Source organism: Microcebus murinus, chromosome 16 (genome assembly GCF_040939455.1).
Source record: "Microcebus murinus isolate Inina chromosome 16, M.murinus_Inina_mat1.0, whole genome shotgun sequence".
NCBI lineage: Eukaryota > Metazoa > Chordata > Mammalia > Primates > Cheirogaleidae > Microcebus > Microcebus murinus.
This window is the reverse complement of record NC_134119.1, coordinates 11,174,345-11,189,080: the sequence shown is the minus strand read 5'-3', so window position 1 is coordinate 11,189,080 and position 14,736 is coordinate 11,174,345. Positions and strand designations below refer to the sequence as shown.

At 49.4% G+C, this 14,736-nt stretch overlaps 1 protein-coding gene across 2 annotated transcripts; it reads right to left on the bottom strand.

Annotated features, from left to right (window-relative positions):
* Positions 1-4,321: 4,321 nt before the first annotated feature.
* Positions 4,322-14,123, bottom strand: SPATA2 (spermatogenesis associated 2). Of its 2 annotated transcripts, XM_012766165.3 has the most exons (4): positions 13,966-14,123; positions 8,441-8,542; positions 7,213-7,651; positions 4,322-6,276 (listed from the first exon to the last, which is right to left on the bottom strand). In XM_012766165.3, the coding sequence occupies exons 3-4, from the start codon at positions 7,546-7,548 to the stop codon at positions 5,053-5,055; spliced, it is 1,560 nt and encodes a 519-aa protein (XP_012621619.2). In that variant the 5' UTR covers positions 7,549-7,651; positions 8,441-8,542; positions 13,966-14,123; the 3' UTR covers positions 4,322-5,052. The 2 variants fall into 2 exon arrangements, with proteins under 2 accessions (XP_012621619.2, XP_012621618.2); XM_012766164.3 differs by lacking the exon at positions 8,441-8,542.
* Positions 14,124-14,736: the final 613 nt, after the last annotated feature.

The window sequence follows — 14,736 nt, the reverse complement described above, 5'->3', positions numbered from 1 at the left end:
GAAACAAGAGTGAAAAGATAACCTACAGAATGAGAGAAAAGATTTACAAATCATGTATCTGGCAAAGGATTAATATCTAGAATATATAAAGAACTCCTACAACTCAAAAACAACAAAACAAATAACCCAATTAAAAAATGGGCAGAGGACTTCGATAGACATTTCTCCAAAGTCAAACAAATGCCGATAAGCACATGAAAAGATGCTCATCATCACTAACCATTAGAGAAATGAAAATCAAAACCACAAGATATCACCTCACCCCCATTAGGAGGGCCACTGTAAAAAGAAACAAAACCCAGAAAATAACAAGTGTTAGCAAAGTTGTGGAGAAACTGGGACCCTTGTGCACTGCTGGTGGGAATGTGAAGTGGTGCAGCTGCTACGGAAAACAGTATGGAGGCTCCTCCAAATAGTAAAAATAGAACCACTCTATGACCCAGCAGTCCCACTGCAACCTCCTCTGCCTCCTCACACAGGACCTGAAATGTGTTGCCAGCATGTCTGAGAACCTGGACCCACTCCCAGCCGTCTGGGACCTGGGATCTTATTCACGCACTAAGCTCCTCCCCACACTGTTACTCACTCTCACTCCATAGTCATGGAGCTGCATCCCTGAATCACACTCATAAGAAATGTTTGTTTTTCTCCTTTTGTACAGTATATGCAAATAAACAGTAAGAAACTGGAGTGGAGGGAGAGCAACTACCAATTTCTTGGAAATTGAGAGAACAGAGGAACATGCTTAACAACAGGCTGAAATAAGGAAAATTTAGACCCTGGCAAACTCTAAAGGACAATTTCTTCAACAAATACATCTCAAGGAAAAAAAGAACGATGGAGCACCTATACTCAAAAGGGGCAGCCTATAGAGAAAAGGCAATTTAAAGACCTATCAACCAATTGCAACGTGGGGAACTTATTTGGGCCCTGATGCAAAGAAACAGGAAAATCCATATTTTAAAAATATGAATTTATGAGACAACTGGACATCTGGACATTGATTGGATATTTGTCAATGCTAAGGAATTGTTTTAAAAAGTAAGATGTGATGATAATGTTGTCTTAGTCTGTTCAGGCTGCAAAATACCATAGATTGGGTTGGCTGGCTGGCTGATTTTTTATGTATTTATTTATCATTTATTTATTTATTTTTGAGACAGAGTCTCGCTCTGTTGCCCTGAGTAGAGTGGGTTGGCTGGCTATCTGTCTATTTTTAAACAAGAGTCTCATTCTGTTGCCCAGGCTAGAGTGCCATGGTGTCAGCCTAGCTCACAGCAACCTCAAACTCCTGGGCTCAAGCGATCCTGCTGCCTCAGCATCCAGAGTAGTTGGGATTACAAGTCACCCAGCCACCTCACCAGGTAAAAAAAGGTTTATAAAATAGGCAAATGGGAAAAAAATGTGGCTTAAACAAGGTTAACAGTTTATTTGTAACGAAAACAGACCTGGAGGTGGGCAGAGTCAGAAGGCCATCTCAGCAGCTCTCTGGGCATCAGGCTGGCCCTGTCCAGCTACGGCTCACCCCCTTCTTCACTTGGCTCCCCTCAGTCTCAGACAGCCTCTCCACCTCCAGCGTCACAGCATTTCAGCCAGGAGGCAGGGGCAGGGTGGGAAGGGCAACCTCCTTTCTTTGAAGGATGTGGCCTAGAAGCCAAACGCACCTTTCTACCCAGGGACCATAGTTATATGACCATACCTGGCTGTGAAATGCAGTCTTTGTTCTGGATGCCCACAGATCTAAAAACTAGGGCTTTTAATACCAAGGGAGAAGGGGTGAATGGAGACTGGGATATGATTCGGTGTCTGCCCAAGTTCTCAGCCCTCTGAGCTTGGTAATTGGGCGTGCTGTGTGCCAGATTGGTGCTCAGCATCAGAGCTAAGGCTGTACAGCTGGTGGACCTGATGAAGTTTAAATATGCTTGTCATTTACATTTACAAATTAAGCAATCTGCTCTGAAGCTGCTGCTCCCCTTTGGATGTAAGGAGCAAGCATCTGGCTTCCTCTGCCCTCCTGGGCTAGGTGTGCATCTCCCAGAAGCCACTGCTCCTGACAGCCCAGGTGGCAATGCCATTTCCTAAGCTGTAGCTAAACGCAGCCCCAGCATCTGGACTCGGGTCTGGCTGAGGCCAGGATGTTTGTTCAGCCAGTGCACGAAACGGAGAAACCTGCTCAGGCTCTGCCTGACAGCTGAGCTGCTTCCCGGGGGCTGCACAGCACCGTGGTCGGCAGGTTGGGCCCAGGCCCCGCTGGTGCTGAAACCCAGGGCTGCACAAGCTGCAGTTGCTCTTCTCCCTTCCGCAAGACTTCTGCCATGTGTTTTGCTTCTAAGTCAATCTTCATTTTTAAAAATGCCTTAAATTGATTTAAAAAAAAAAATCTATCACTACCATAAATGGAAAAGTAGTATGCCTGCCCTAGATAAAAGATAACTGAAAACCTGGTTAAGATCCCGCCAAAGGCTCTGAGCCCGATGCCTGTTTCCTCTTTGTTAAAGGCAAGGTAGCATTAAACCCACTTCCTCCTTGAAACAGTTAAATGGATGGAAAGAATTAAAAATGGAATTTTTTATAACATCTTTCAATGTCATTTAACACCTCTCAGTCACCACCAACAATCATTTCTCCTGGAGTATGCAGCCCCCACCCTTGGGAAATGTCTGAATTCTGCACTCCGGTTCCCCATCTGTAACCTATCTTCTAGGATGGCTGGGACTATTATGAGGTCATGCATGCAAAGTCTCGGTGTACAAAGCGCCTGGCTTACGGTATAGCACTCAGATGCTGGCTGCTATGTGTTAGTTTCACGGAGGCGAAAAGTTGAATCCTGTCATTAAGGAACTAAATATGGCTGGAGCAAAAACCAAAACTAAGGAACCAAACTTCAAAGATGTGGGGACGGGGGACATAAAACCCCAAACACTTCATTTAACAATGGAAGACACTTTATTATTATTTTTTAATCATCTCTCAACATTTCAACTCTTGGTAGAAATCAAATGCAAAACATCTGCATTTTTAAATTAGCATATATTTAACTGTCTCAGTCACAGCAACCTCATACAATAAGATACACACCAAGGAGCATGGTTGTAGTATTTCCTATTCCAGCCTATGAACACAGTATTTCCGTGATGAGAGGTACACTGGACTGTGTCCTCCTAGGATGAGTTTAATCGTTCCTGCTTTTGTCCACTATGTAAGTTACGTGGCATCACGGTTGGTTAAAAGAGTTAGTTACTATAATGCTGGAGCAATCTGGAAATGGAAAACTAGAAAACTAGAGCTCTCAGGAGTGGGCCAGGCATTGCGGTTCTGAAATGTGAATAGGAAGAACATCAAAGATGAATGCCCCAGATAGGCTGGTCTTAGTAATAAAGTTGGTTGAAATTCAGCTTAATATACACATTGTATATCTACATGTGATCTACCAGATATATTTAAAAAAAGAGCCATATAAGACTTGGAAAACCTTAAAATCACTCAACTGAGTTGGAAGAACATCAGCAAATTCACAGTGGCCTCAGGATTCAGCCAGATTTAAACTTACTCAAGAGCTGAATACCTCCTTCTCCCAGAAAAACCCACTGCATGTAAATCTCTTAACATAGTATACGTCACAACACTTATGGCTAAATATATTATTAATTCACAACGAAGCGGCTTTAAACTCTTGCCCCACTCCTGCTCTGTACCCCAAAAGAAAAATCCAGGGGTTGGTAATTCACAAGAGGAGTTGAAGGGGCCTTCAGTTTGGAAGTGCTTAGGCTCAGCTGAGGAGCTGTCTGCCTGACAGGCACGTGCCGGCCCCTGCCCAATTTTAGTGCAAAAAGATCGCAAATGTTGCTGCAGATGAGTCCTGGAAACTGGTGAAGAAAAGAGGACTGAGATGGAGGGGTGGTGGGAATCCCAAATTATTTTCCTTCCAAAATGAGACTCAAGAAGTTTGGAGTACAAGGTTCACGCTCAACAAGTGCCAAAGACCAGGGCAACGGATCCAAAGGGTCCCTGAATCGTTACCAGGTGTCACAGTCTGCAGGCACACAGACCTCAATGCCTGCTCTAACCCCCTAAGTGCACATTGGAGGTAGGTATCTAGATAGTTATTGTAGGGAAGACAGTGGCTTTCCACCAACTCAAGAAAAAGGGACTTTGTCTCTATTCCTCCCCTGCCCCGAACTCTCCACTCTACCCTCGGGCTGTAGTGAGTGGAGGACACAAAATGAAAGGGCATAAGGCCCTCCCTTGGAAGACTAAAGAACCCAGGGCATTTTCATAAATAGCTACATAATTAATTTTTTTAACCACTTTGAAACACACGGCAAGTTGAATATTTATTTAAAAATAAATCTTAAAAATATCTATTTACAGTACAGTAATAGGGGCATGTGCAAACAACAGAAAGGGAAAGTCAGTCCTGCTGTGCGAAGTCCACACTGCAATGTGTTGGAGCCACGTTCACAAACACCACTGGCCGACTGAGCTGTGGTGGCAACAAGGTGACATTCAGCTAACACTGGACTCGGTTCACCTTTGACACCTGGAGAGGCAGGAAAGTCAGGGTGCAGGGAGTCCAGCTGGGAAGGGGGCGACCAAAGGATAAACCATTGGGAGAGGCCCAGTGTGGCAGGAGGGCTCATTTCACAAGCCAACAGGCCTCCAGCTCGCCACTCCAGACAGGCGTTCACCTGAAGGGCCCTTCCGAGTCCAAGCTGGCCTCGTGGTGGGAGGAGTAGGCGCAGCACGAGTCCCAGAGATAACAATCCTCTTTAAAGGAAAGAAAACCCAACTGAACAGGGAGTGGAGAGATCAGCAAAAACGAATCTGAACGGAAGTGCTACCCTCTCCCTTGTCAGACGACAAAGCAGCCATCAGTTGAAATATCTGAGTCGCTCAATGAACTCCCACGTGGACGCAGCCAGCCCACGATCCCCACCACCTCCACGGCCAGGTGCAGGTCTCCACTTCTGAGATCAACACGTTAATACTCCTTCACCATGAAACCAGAGGTCAGTGGTGTAGCCCTTGTAGCAGGGAGGTGCAAGGTCAAGTCTATCTGTACACGAAATGGGAAAACTGGGTGGACTTGTAGTTCAGCTGGTTGTTTGGCATGAACTTGTGTAACTCACTCTTTTTGCAGCAGGGGTCATAATGGTAGGCGCTGAGGCAGGTGTCGCAGGAAACTTTTGAACACTGGGTGCAGGTGTTGGTGGCGCCTGGGCGGTTGCAGAAGCCACAGCGGGAGGTGGCTGTGGCGGAGGGCTTGGGTTTTGGGTGGTGTGGCAGCCGGTCGAGGCCCTGACTCTGGCCTGAGTACTTCTCTCGCAGAGACACCCCATGGGCCAGGCTGTCATGGGCAGAGGCCTTGCTGGGGAAGACGCTGGGCTTGGAGGCTGGAGGACATGTGAGCAAGCTGTCACAGCGCTGGCAGAGGGAGGAGCTGCAGGACAGGCCGCAGTTTTGGCACTTGGATAGAGCAGACTCTTTGGCAGGGGGAGAGCGCTTGTGGTAGAGGGAGTGGGCATCGTTTCTGACCAGCCACACATCCGGCCGCGGAGCGTCCTGCCTACGGTAGGTAGCCCTGGGTTCCGAGTCTGTGTACAGATCCACGTCATCATGAGTGGACAAGTACGTGCTGCGCAGCAGGCCGAGGCCGTTGTTGGGGGAGGCAGGTGGAAGGTCATCCGAGGTGCCATGGGGAGAGCTGGACATGGTCAGGAGTGAGGGGGATGGGCGGATGATCTCGTCCTTGAGGTCGTCGCCCAAGTCTGCTGCCACGGGCTCCTTCCGAAGGCTTAGTGAGGTCTTCAGGGGAGGCTTCCTGCTCTCCCAGTAGCTGTCGTAGGCATCCACCGACCTTGAAGGCTTGGTCACACGGGGCTTGTAGTAGTCTTTTGCTGCCCGCTCGCTGGCCGACTTTTGGAGTGCGACACGGGCCATTGAAGCCGTCAGGTGCTCCCTGCCCTCAGCCCGCCGTCGCAGTGCATCTGAGCAGCCTCGAACATCCTCTGTGCTGCTCTTGCGCTCACTCACGATGTCCAGCTCAGAGTACCCCTTGTCCTTCACTTGTGAGTGGATTTCTAGCATCTGCTCACACTCAACTTTGGCCAGAAACAGCTCAAAGGAGACCATCTTCACCTGGACAGTCTCCACGAGCTCTTTGAGCTTGTACGCAGTTCCCAACTCAGGCACGTAGCCCATGTAATTCAGGATGGCTCGGATGTCCTCTTCCAGTAACGTAGACTTGACATAATAAACGAAAGGGCCAGTGTAGGTCTAGAAGGAAAGGAGTAGAAAAAAGGTGGGATTTTCTCCTGGAGACCCACACCAGAGACTATCAAAGCAAGGGACATCCAAGTGTAAAATGGAGCATGTAGGGAGAGGAAAGGGAAGGGAAGGAGCTCAGGAGCTTCTCACTGCAGAAGGCAGAAGCTCATGCTCACTACGAGCTCAGAGTAAGGTTCGAGAGAATTACCCCTCAGCTCCTTTCTTAAACGTAGGGAATGAAACCACTTCTGTGTGGGGCACAGAGGCCCAGCCCCATATGAAGAGGAAGCCAGAGCAAAGGCAGGCGACTAAAGGGGGATCAGATTATAGGCAGAATGCCCAATGAGTGCCTTTCTGGCACTTCTACAAAGGGCTGAATAACATGTCTGTCTTAAGAGGCTGACTTGGTGGACACTGGCCTGTGCCATCCCCACCACGGAATCCACCCTGCTCCTTCTACACTGCACTACCACTCAGTCCAAACCACCTCTCAGCTGGCTTGGACATCTGAGAAGCCTCCTGTCCAGTCTCCCCACCCCACCCAAGCTTTTCTACAATCTGTCTGCCATACAACAGCCAGAAAGATCCTTTTCAAATGTAAACCCCAGCACTGTCTTCACTCCAGCCCACTTAGAACAAATCCACACCCTTTGCCCTGGGCTACCGGGCCCTGCATGACCTGGCCCCTGCCTTCCCAATCCTTTGGCTTAAGATGTGGCAGCCAGGTGCAGGAAACCAGTTCAGAGATGACATTGGAGAGACAGGCAAGGGGGAGGGAGCCATGGTAGTGATTCTGCTTGTTGTCCCAAAGGCAGGGGGGAACCTGGGAGGGTTTGAGAACAGAGAAGGGATGTGATGGGACTGGCACAACCCCTCTCAGAATCAACTGGAAGCAGCAAGAAGGGAGAAGGAAAACCAGCATGGAGGTTACTCCCTGGACCTCACCTTGATGCTTCTGAATTCCTTCTTCCACGGGTACAGGAAGAGGTTGATGCCCACGGTTTCCAGTGTGCTGAAGGCGCAGTGCAGAGCCCGCAGGCTGGAGGAGCTCAGCGAGCGCAGGGAGCTCTCCACCACCTCATAGAACTGGATCAGCCGGAATCGATAAAAGGGATCCACCTTGTGCAGGCTGAGCAGGGTCGAGGCTGCCACCCGCAGGTATTCATCGCCGCCAGGCCGCTGCTTGCTGGGGGTGGTATCCACTTTGCCCTCGTGGAACTGCACGTACTTTCGAAATAAGTCATCCTTATATTTTGCATCCATTGAACTGGGCTTCCCCATCCGATCAAGGTGGGGCTACCTTATCTCCTCCATGGCTTTTGGTTTGAAGATGGGGACATTGCTGGAAGTACTAACATGCTGCCACCTGGACCAGCGGAGTGCTCTAGAAGGAGAAGAAGCAGCATGTCATTCCTCAAAATGGTCCACATACCAGCTTCTGACCAGTAAGGCAAAACAAAAAGCAGAACTATACTTAGCTACACTGGGTCCCACTGGGCCCCTTTCTGCTCACTCATGAACACGTTTATAGAACATGTTCTATGTTCATGGTTATAGTGGAAACAAGACAGATATGGTCCTTGACTTTTCTGAGCTCACAAATGAAAAACATGATTAATACTTCTGAAGACAAAGTTCATCATGAGTATCATAGGAACACCTATCCTAGTTTTGAGGGGAGAAGGGGGAGTTTAGGAAAGCCCCCCGAGACAGTAACAGAATGATGAGGGGTTTGTCAGGCCACGCGATAGGGGAAGGGTAACAGTAGAGGAAGGGCCCTGGTAAGTAACCTCAGATATGCCAAGTGCTTTAATCCTTCACCCACACTACCTCATTTAACCTTCTTAAACAACACTGGGAAAAAGGTACTACTGTTATTCCCAATGTACCCATGTGAAAACTGAAGACACAAAGACAGCAGAAACTGCCCAAGGTTATAGAATTCTGAATAGGCAGAGCTGAGATCTGAACCCAGCAGTCTGGCTCCAAAGTCCATGCTCTTAGCCACCACACCCTGCCTGTCTAAGGCAGGAAGCTTGGCAGTGAGGGCAAGGGCAGGCTCCTCCTCCCCAAGGCCTTGAGAGCATATTCAGAATTTTATATTTTATTCAAAGAGCCATGTGAAGCCACTGAAGAGTTTAAAGCAAGGGAAGAGCGACACAATCATACTTACAATGCAAAATAGAGACCACTCTGGCTGCTGTCCCCTAGGAGTGCTTCTGTCTGCCTTTGATGGCCTACACTCCCCTTTACCAGAAGAGCATCTTACAGCCCCCTGTTGGGAGAGGACACAATGTTCTGAGCTGGGAAATGCAGGATTTATACAACCTTGTCATCTGCTTAGCAACCTGTTGGCAGAACATGTACAGATCCAGCAAAAAAAAAAAAAAAAAAATATATATATATATATATATTTTTTTTTTTTTTGCGACAGAGTTTTATTCTGTTGCCCTAGGTAGAGTGCACTGCTGTCATCATAGCTCACTGCAACCTAGACTCCTGGGCTCAAGTGATCCTCCTGCCTCAGCCTCCCAAGTAGCTGGGATTACAGGTGTGTGCCACGACAGCTGGCTAATTTTTCTATTTTTTTTAGTAGAGATGGGGCCAGGCTCTTGCTCAGGTTGGTCTCGAACTCCTGAGCTCAAGCAATCCTCCTGCCTTGGCCTCCCAGAGTGCTAGGATTACAGGCATGAGCCACTGCACCTGGCCCAGATCCAGCAATATTCTTGCTGCCACAATTATGGGAGCAAATCTGAATTCATCAAGGGACACTGCCAGGGGAGGCCATGAGCACAGGGTCATGAACACAGGGTCTAAAGCCAGGCTGCCTGGGTGTGAAACCCAGGTGTACTTCTCCAGGTTGTAGTCTACTGTAGGTCTACGTCTCCAGGTTGTACTTCTCTTGGGCAAATTACTCAAGCTCTCTAGGAGTCAGTTTTCTCATTTGAGAAAAGGGATTAATAATAGTGCCTCCAGCCCAGGGTTGGTGTGGGGACTATACACAATCAGGATATAAAGCTGGTCACAGAGTGCCGGCTCCAAGTAAGCCCTTGACAGCCATTCCTATTGTCTGAAGGTACTGTACTCCCAAGATGCCATGCCTGCCTAAGAAGGCAAGAGCAGAGTGGGGTAAATATCTCTGACTGGGTGGTGGATGTGCATTTTCACACTCTCTGTCCAATTGCTCTTGCCCAGAAGCTCCTTGGGTGAGGGATTGTGATCGTCTTGCTCAGTAAGGTGAGCTCAGTGGTGCCTGGGGCAGCATATGTGCTTCTCAAATGTCTGCTGACTGACTGTGGGAGATGACAAGGGGCAGAGAAAGACACTGCAGTAGGACTGGGACTGGGACTGACCTATAGAGGCCTCTGCAGATCTGTGCTCAGCTCAGGAGGGTCTAAAGGCCTATGAACCGGGCACCTGTCACAAGGTCAATAAAATCATCCCTATCTCAAGGAGCCACTGGCCCGGCTTCACCATGGTTTGGGGGAGACTCCTGGGGCTATTAACAGTGGGGTGAGAGATGGGGTGTGCAGCAGAACTAGGGACTCAGAGAGGCCACATTCTCCTACCCACAGCCCTGCTGAGGGAGCCCAGTACTGCAGGGACAAATAAGCCAGAGGAGCACAGGAGGCAAACATAAATCCACTTAGGAGAAAATTCTACCTCCTGTCCAAGGCCACATGGTCACACTCCTGCTCACTCTCACAACAGTCTTCCTTCTAAGATCCACCCACATGGACCTTTCTGTCTGTTCCTCAGACATGTCAAGCTCATCTCAGGATCTTTGCACATGCTGTTCCTTTTGCATGTTCTTTCTCTGATTCTTCCCATAGCTGGCTCACTCTCATGGTTCAAGACTCAGTTCAAATGTCGCCCTTCAGAGGCTCTTGCTGACAACCCCATCTCAGGCAACTTCCACCTTCCCAGTCCCTCACTGTCACATTATCCACAATCTGAAATTACCAACTTTATTCATTCACTAGTTTCCCCCATTACCCCGTAAGCCCCACAAAGGCAAGGACCAAGTCTGTTTTGTTATGATGATGACTAACACAGAGTCTGCCACATAGGAGATGTTTGATAAAGTAGGTGAGATGAATGATGCAAAGGATGTGAGTGCTGATGATGCCTCTCCTTTGGTTTCTCATCCGTACCTCCCAAGACTCCTGGGAGATCAGCTAGAGAGAGAAGAAACAGAATCCAAAAGCTGGCATGATACAAAGCAAGAAGCTCAAGGTTAGAAGGTGGGCCCAAAATCCCAAGTCTGGCCTCTGATGTGAAACCTGAGTCCCTTTCACCACTCCATGGTTACCATGCCCAACAAGTATTTATGTAGGACCCAGCTTCTGCCAGACCCCGGGCAGGGGACAGTGGGTAGGTGGGGTGGAAGACAGCAGTGAAGAAGACATATCCTGCCCTCAATTCTACTTGGAAGAGCTTATTACCTAGTATCATAATATGGATGTTCTCTTAAAAATAAAAATGTGGGGGGAGGGGGGCAGGTATATACATACATAATAGTGAGATGTGCACCATCTGGGGGATGGTCATGCTGGAAACTCAGACTTGTGGGGGGAGAGGGGGAAAAGGGCATTTATTGAAACCTTAAAATCTGTACCCCCATAATATGCCAAAATAAATAAATAAATAAATGTATTGCAACCCAAGAGAAGATACTCATTGCTGTTCTTGATAATACCACATGTATTTGCCATTGCCTCCTTTATTTTATTTTACATTACACTGGAGACAGAATCTCACTCTGTTACCCAGGCTAGAGTGCAATGGTGTCATCATAGCTCACTGCAACCTCAAACTCCTGGGCTAGCTCAAGCAATCTTCCTGCCTCAGTCTCCCAAGTAGCTGGGACTACAGATGCGTACCACCACATCCAGCTAATCTTTCCATTTTTTGTAGAGACAGGGTCTCACTATGTTGTTCAGGATGCTCTTGAACTTTCTGACCTCAAGCCATCCTCCCACCTCAACCTCCCAAAGTGCTGGGCTTACAGATGTGAGCCACCGCACCAGCCCATTTGCCATTCTTTATTTATCTAAGAGAAGCTTCCATCTTGTCTCTGGCCCAAGGGACTGTTTTTTGGTCCATTTGAGAACTATTCAAACAGAGGAACATCAAACCTCCTAAACACTACTGTGATTTTTCTCTAAGAAAGTAAGCTTTGAGCTCAAAGAGGCTGATTTTTTACAAAGTCAGCCACCCTCAAGCTCAGCCCCTCAGCTCTGAGTCTGCTGCTTTGTAATCGCACCATGGTCCACACCCTTGTTTGTTGCTGGCTAATAATACACAAGGAAAGGGGATCCACAGAGTCCAGTTTGTGTTCAAAATCCCAAAAACAAGAATGGGAAGCTCATGTAAGAAGAATCTTGAACCAACCTGGGGAGGTGAAAGAAAAGGAGAAAGAAAGTATATGCTAAAAGATAACTAAGAAAGGAAAGAGAGAAAGAAATTAACAGTTACTGAGGTCCTTCCTACTATGTGCTAAGCATTAGGCTTTCTGCTTTAACTGCACCATTTCATTTAATCCTCACAACAACTCTATGAGAAAACCAATGCTCAGATGGTAAGCAACCTGCCTAACAGAGCTTGAAAGGGTCATAGCTGGAATCTGAACTCTGGTCGCAGGCTCTGAGGCCTGGGCTTTCTCCAGTCTATCTCACTCATTTATTGTCACAATGAGTACCATTTACCAAGGATTAGTATGTGGGAGCCCCCTGCTAACTGCTCTATGAAAATCAATTAAATCCGAATGACAATTCCAAGGTTAAAAAGCAAACTGAGGGTCAGAGAGGACAACTCACTTGCCCTAGGCTAGGAAAAAGTGGATCTGAGATCTGAACCTAGGTCTGACACCAAAACTCTGACTTTTAAGCAAAGCCATTCTGCTGCATCTGCTGGACAGCTCTACTTGAAAGTACTTGGCTAAGTTAGAATGCCCCATGGCAGAGTGAGCAGAGTTGAGTTCTAAAAATTCCCATAGTAGCAAAATTCCCATCTTCCCACACAAAATGTGGCTGGGAGAGCCACAAATCTCTCTATGATGTAAGCTAAGGGCTGAAGAAAGAGGCTAGCCAGAGACTGGCCAGTGGTAAAGCAGCTGACATCATCCCTGCTGAATACATTTTCTGAGAATACAGGCTGCCTTGTAGCTGGTCATAGCTAATGTCTTTTCGGAGCACAGAGCCAGCAATTTATTCCCAGCACTCTGCAAGAACAACAAAAAACACGCTCTCTGCAAAAACAGCGTGGTTACAGGAGAGCAAGACAGCCCAGCGACAGAAGCTGTTAATTTCTCCAAGCAACCCAAGGATTGGAACGCCAAGCTGCGAGAGTCTGGCACAGGAAAAAAAAATGGCACTGTGAATATCCCGAACACAGAGGCAGGTGGGTGCCCAGAGCCAACGGCCCTGATCAGCACCTCCTGCACCCACAATCTGGGCCACCTCTGAAAAGCAACTCAATGAAGAGACAGATATTGCACAGTCAGGGAGGCTGTGGCTTTTTAATTATTATTTTTTAAACATCTAAAAGGAAAACTGCATCTGTTTCAAGTCCCGCTGAATGGAACTGAAATGATTCTGGGTAAGTAAAGCATTTTCTTGGCTTTACCTCAGCTGGCCCATCCAAGCAGAAACGTTCCCCAAGCAGCACTTGCAGGCGCCCCCTTCCCTGCACAGGCAGAAGCTATTTTGGTCCCAACATTGCCCCTGTCCGCAGGTTTACACATCCCAGGTCTAGCTTCAGCTGCCTCAGAGTTCCCTCAGCCTCCAAACAGGAGCAGAGAAAAACAGTTCAACCCCCTCCGCCTCCCCACCTACTCCTCAGCGCTCATCCCAAGCAGGAGGCTCCCGACACAGCCAAGGCACCTTCCTCGGGCTGTGAAACACCATAAGGTCCCCACACCCCTACTAGATTCCAGAGAAATTCACACAGAGGCCTTCCAAACCTCTGAAAATAACCTCAGCGGAGCTGAAAGCGACTTCCCCAGTGGCAGCTGCCTCTCAGAGAGGCTCTGAAGGAAGCCGTTTCCCCTCCCTGCAGGAGACCGAGGCTGGCGGCTGCTATTCCCAGCTCTGTAATTCCTACAGCCTCTGAAGGCCACGTCGCTGGTGAAACACAGCCCTGTCCCCAACTCAGACCCTCCCCACGGAGCTGTGAAGGAAGTAACAGGACCTATCATTTACATTTATTACCGGACGCCTGAGGCCACCTGCACTACCTCATTCCATCCCCCCTTGGGCCCTAGAGCAGGTACACTCCCATTTAACAAATGAGGCAACTGAGGCTCCTGAGACGAAGTAACTTAGCCAAGGTCACACAGTGAGTGCAAATCCCGGTCTGCCGCCAGAGGCTGAAGTGGGAACCACCGGGCGGTAAGTGCCTCACGGTGGAATCGGGGTGTCCTTTTGCTTGGCTAGTCGCCGAAGAGGGGGTGTTCCTCTCGGGCTGCCCCGAGCTACCGTTGGCCGGTACCAGGAGTCTTCAAGGCAGCCCCCGAGGGAACGGGGAGCCTGAGGACGGGTTGGGAGTCTCAGAAGCCCCAAAAGAGCGGGCCTCCCGTCGCCCTGCCGACCGCGAGGGGACCCCAATCCCGGGCCCGCGGAGCCCTGCCGTGCCGGGCACCCAATCCGCCGGGGAAGCCCCGGAGGCGGTTTCCGCCCGCGGCCGCCCCTCACTCACCCGGACACTGCCGCAGAGGACGTCCTGGCCGGGAGAAGAAAGCCGGGGGAAGAAAGCGGGGGGCACGGCCGCCGCCGGAGCCGGGCCCGCCTGGGCTCTCGCCGCTCCGGCCGGCTGCAGGGAACCGAAGCCAGTACCTGGGGCCCAACAGCGACCCGGAAACACTCGGCCCGGAAGTACTACCCCCCCCCGCCACAGGCGGCCCGAAGAAAGGCCGGACCGCGGCTGCGCGCTGGGTCCGAGCAGAGCTCGATGCCCGCGGCGGGCGGAGACTACACGCGGGCGGGGGAGGAAAAAGCGGGGGGCAGAGAAGCGAGCAGGGAAGCGGTGGAACCCCGCTTTGGGGCTTAAAGTGCTGTTGCCGTGCCTGAGGTTGGGACCCGGAAGCAAACAGGCCGGAAGTGACGCGTGGCATTCGGCTTTGGGATGGTGGCTAGCCGGGTTGTCATGGAAACCGGTCTGGAGCCGGGAGCGTGGAGCTGTGAGCATTTACTGGGTGAAACCTGGCTTTCTTTTTCTTCTTCTTCTTTTTTTTTTTGAGACAGAGTCTCACTCTGTTGCCCAGGCTAGAGTGCTGTAGCGTCAGCCTAGTTCACAGCAACCTCAAACTCCTGGGCTTAAGCGATCCTTCTGCTTCAGCCTCCCGAGTAGCTGGGACTACAGGCATGCGCCACCATGCCGGGCTAATTCTTTTTTTCTATTTTTAGTTGTTTGGCTAATTTCTTTCTATTTATAGTAGAGACGGCGTTGCTCTTGCTAAGGCTGGTCTCT

Bases quoted from the DNA above. Each gene is read 5' to 3' on its own strand.
- SPATA2 (XM_012766165.3), bottom strand. From the start codon at position 7,548: ATGGGGAAGCCCAGTTCAATGGATGCAAAATATAAGGATGACTTATTT. The intron at 6,277-7,212 runs GTGAGGTCCAGG...CTTTCCTTCTAG, and splicing joins AGGAATTCAGAAGCATCAAG to ACCTACACTGGCCCTTTCGT.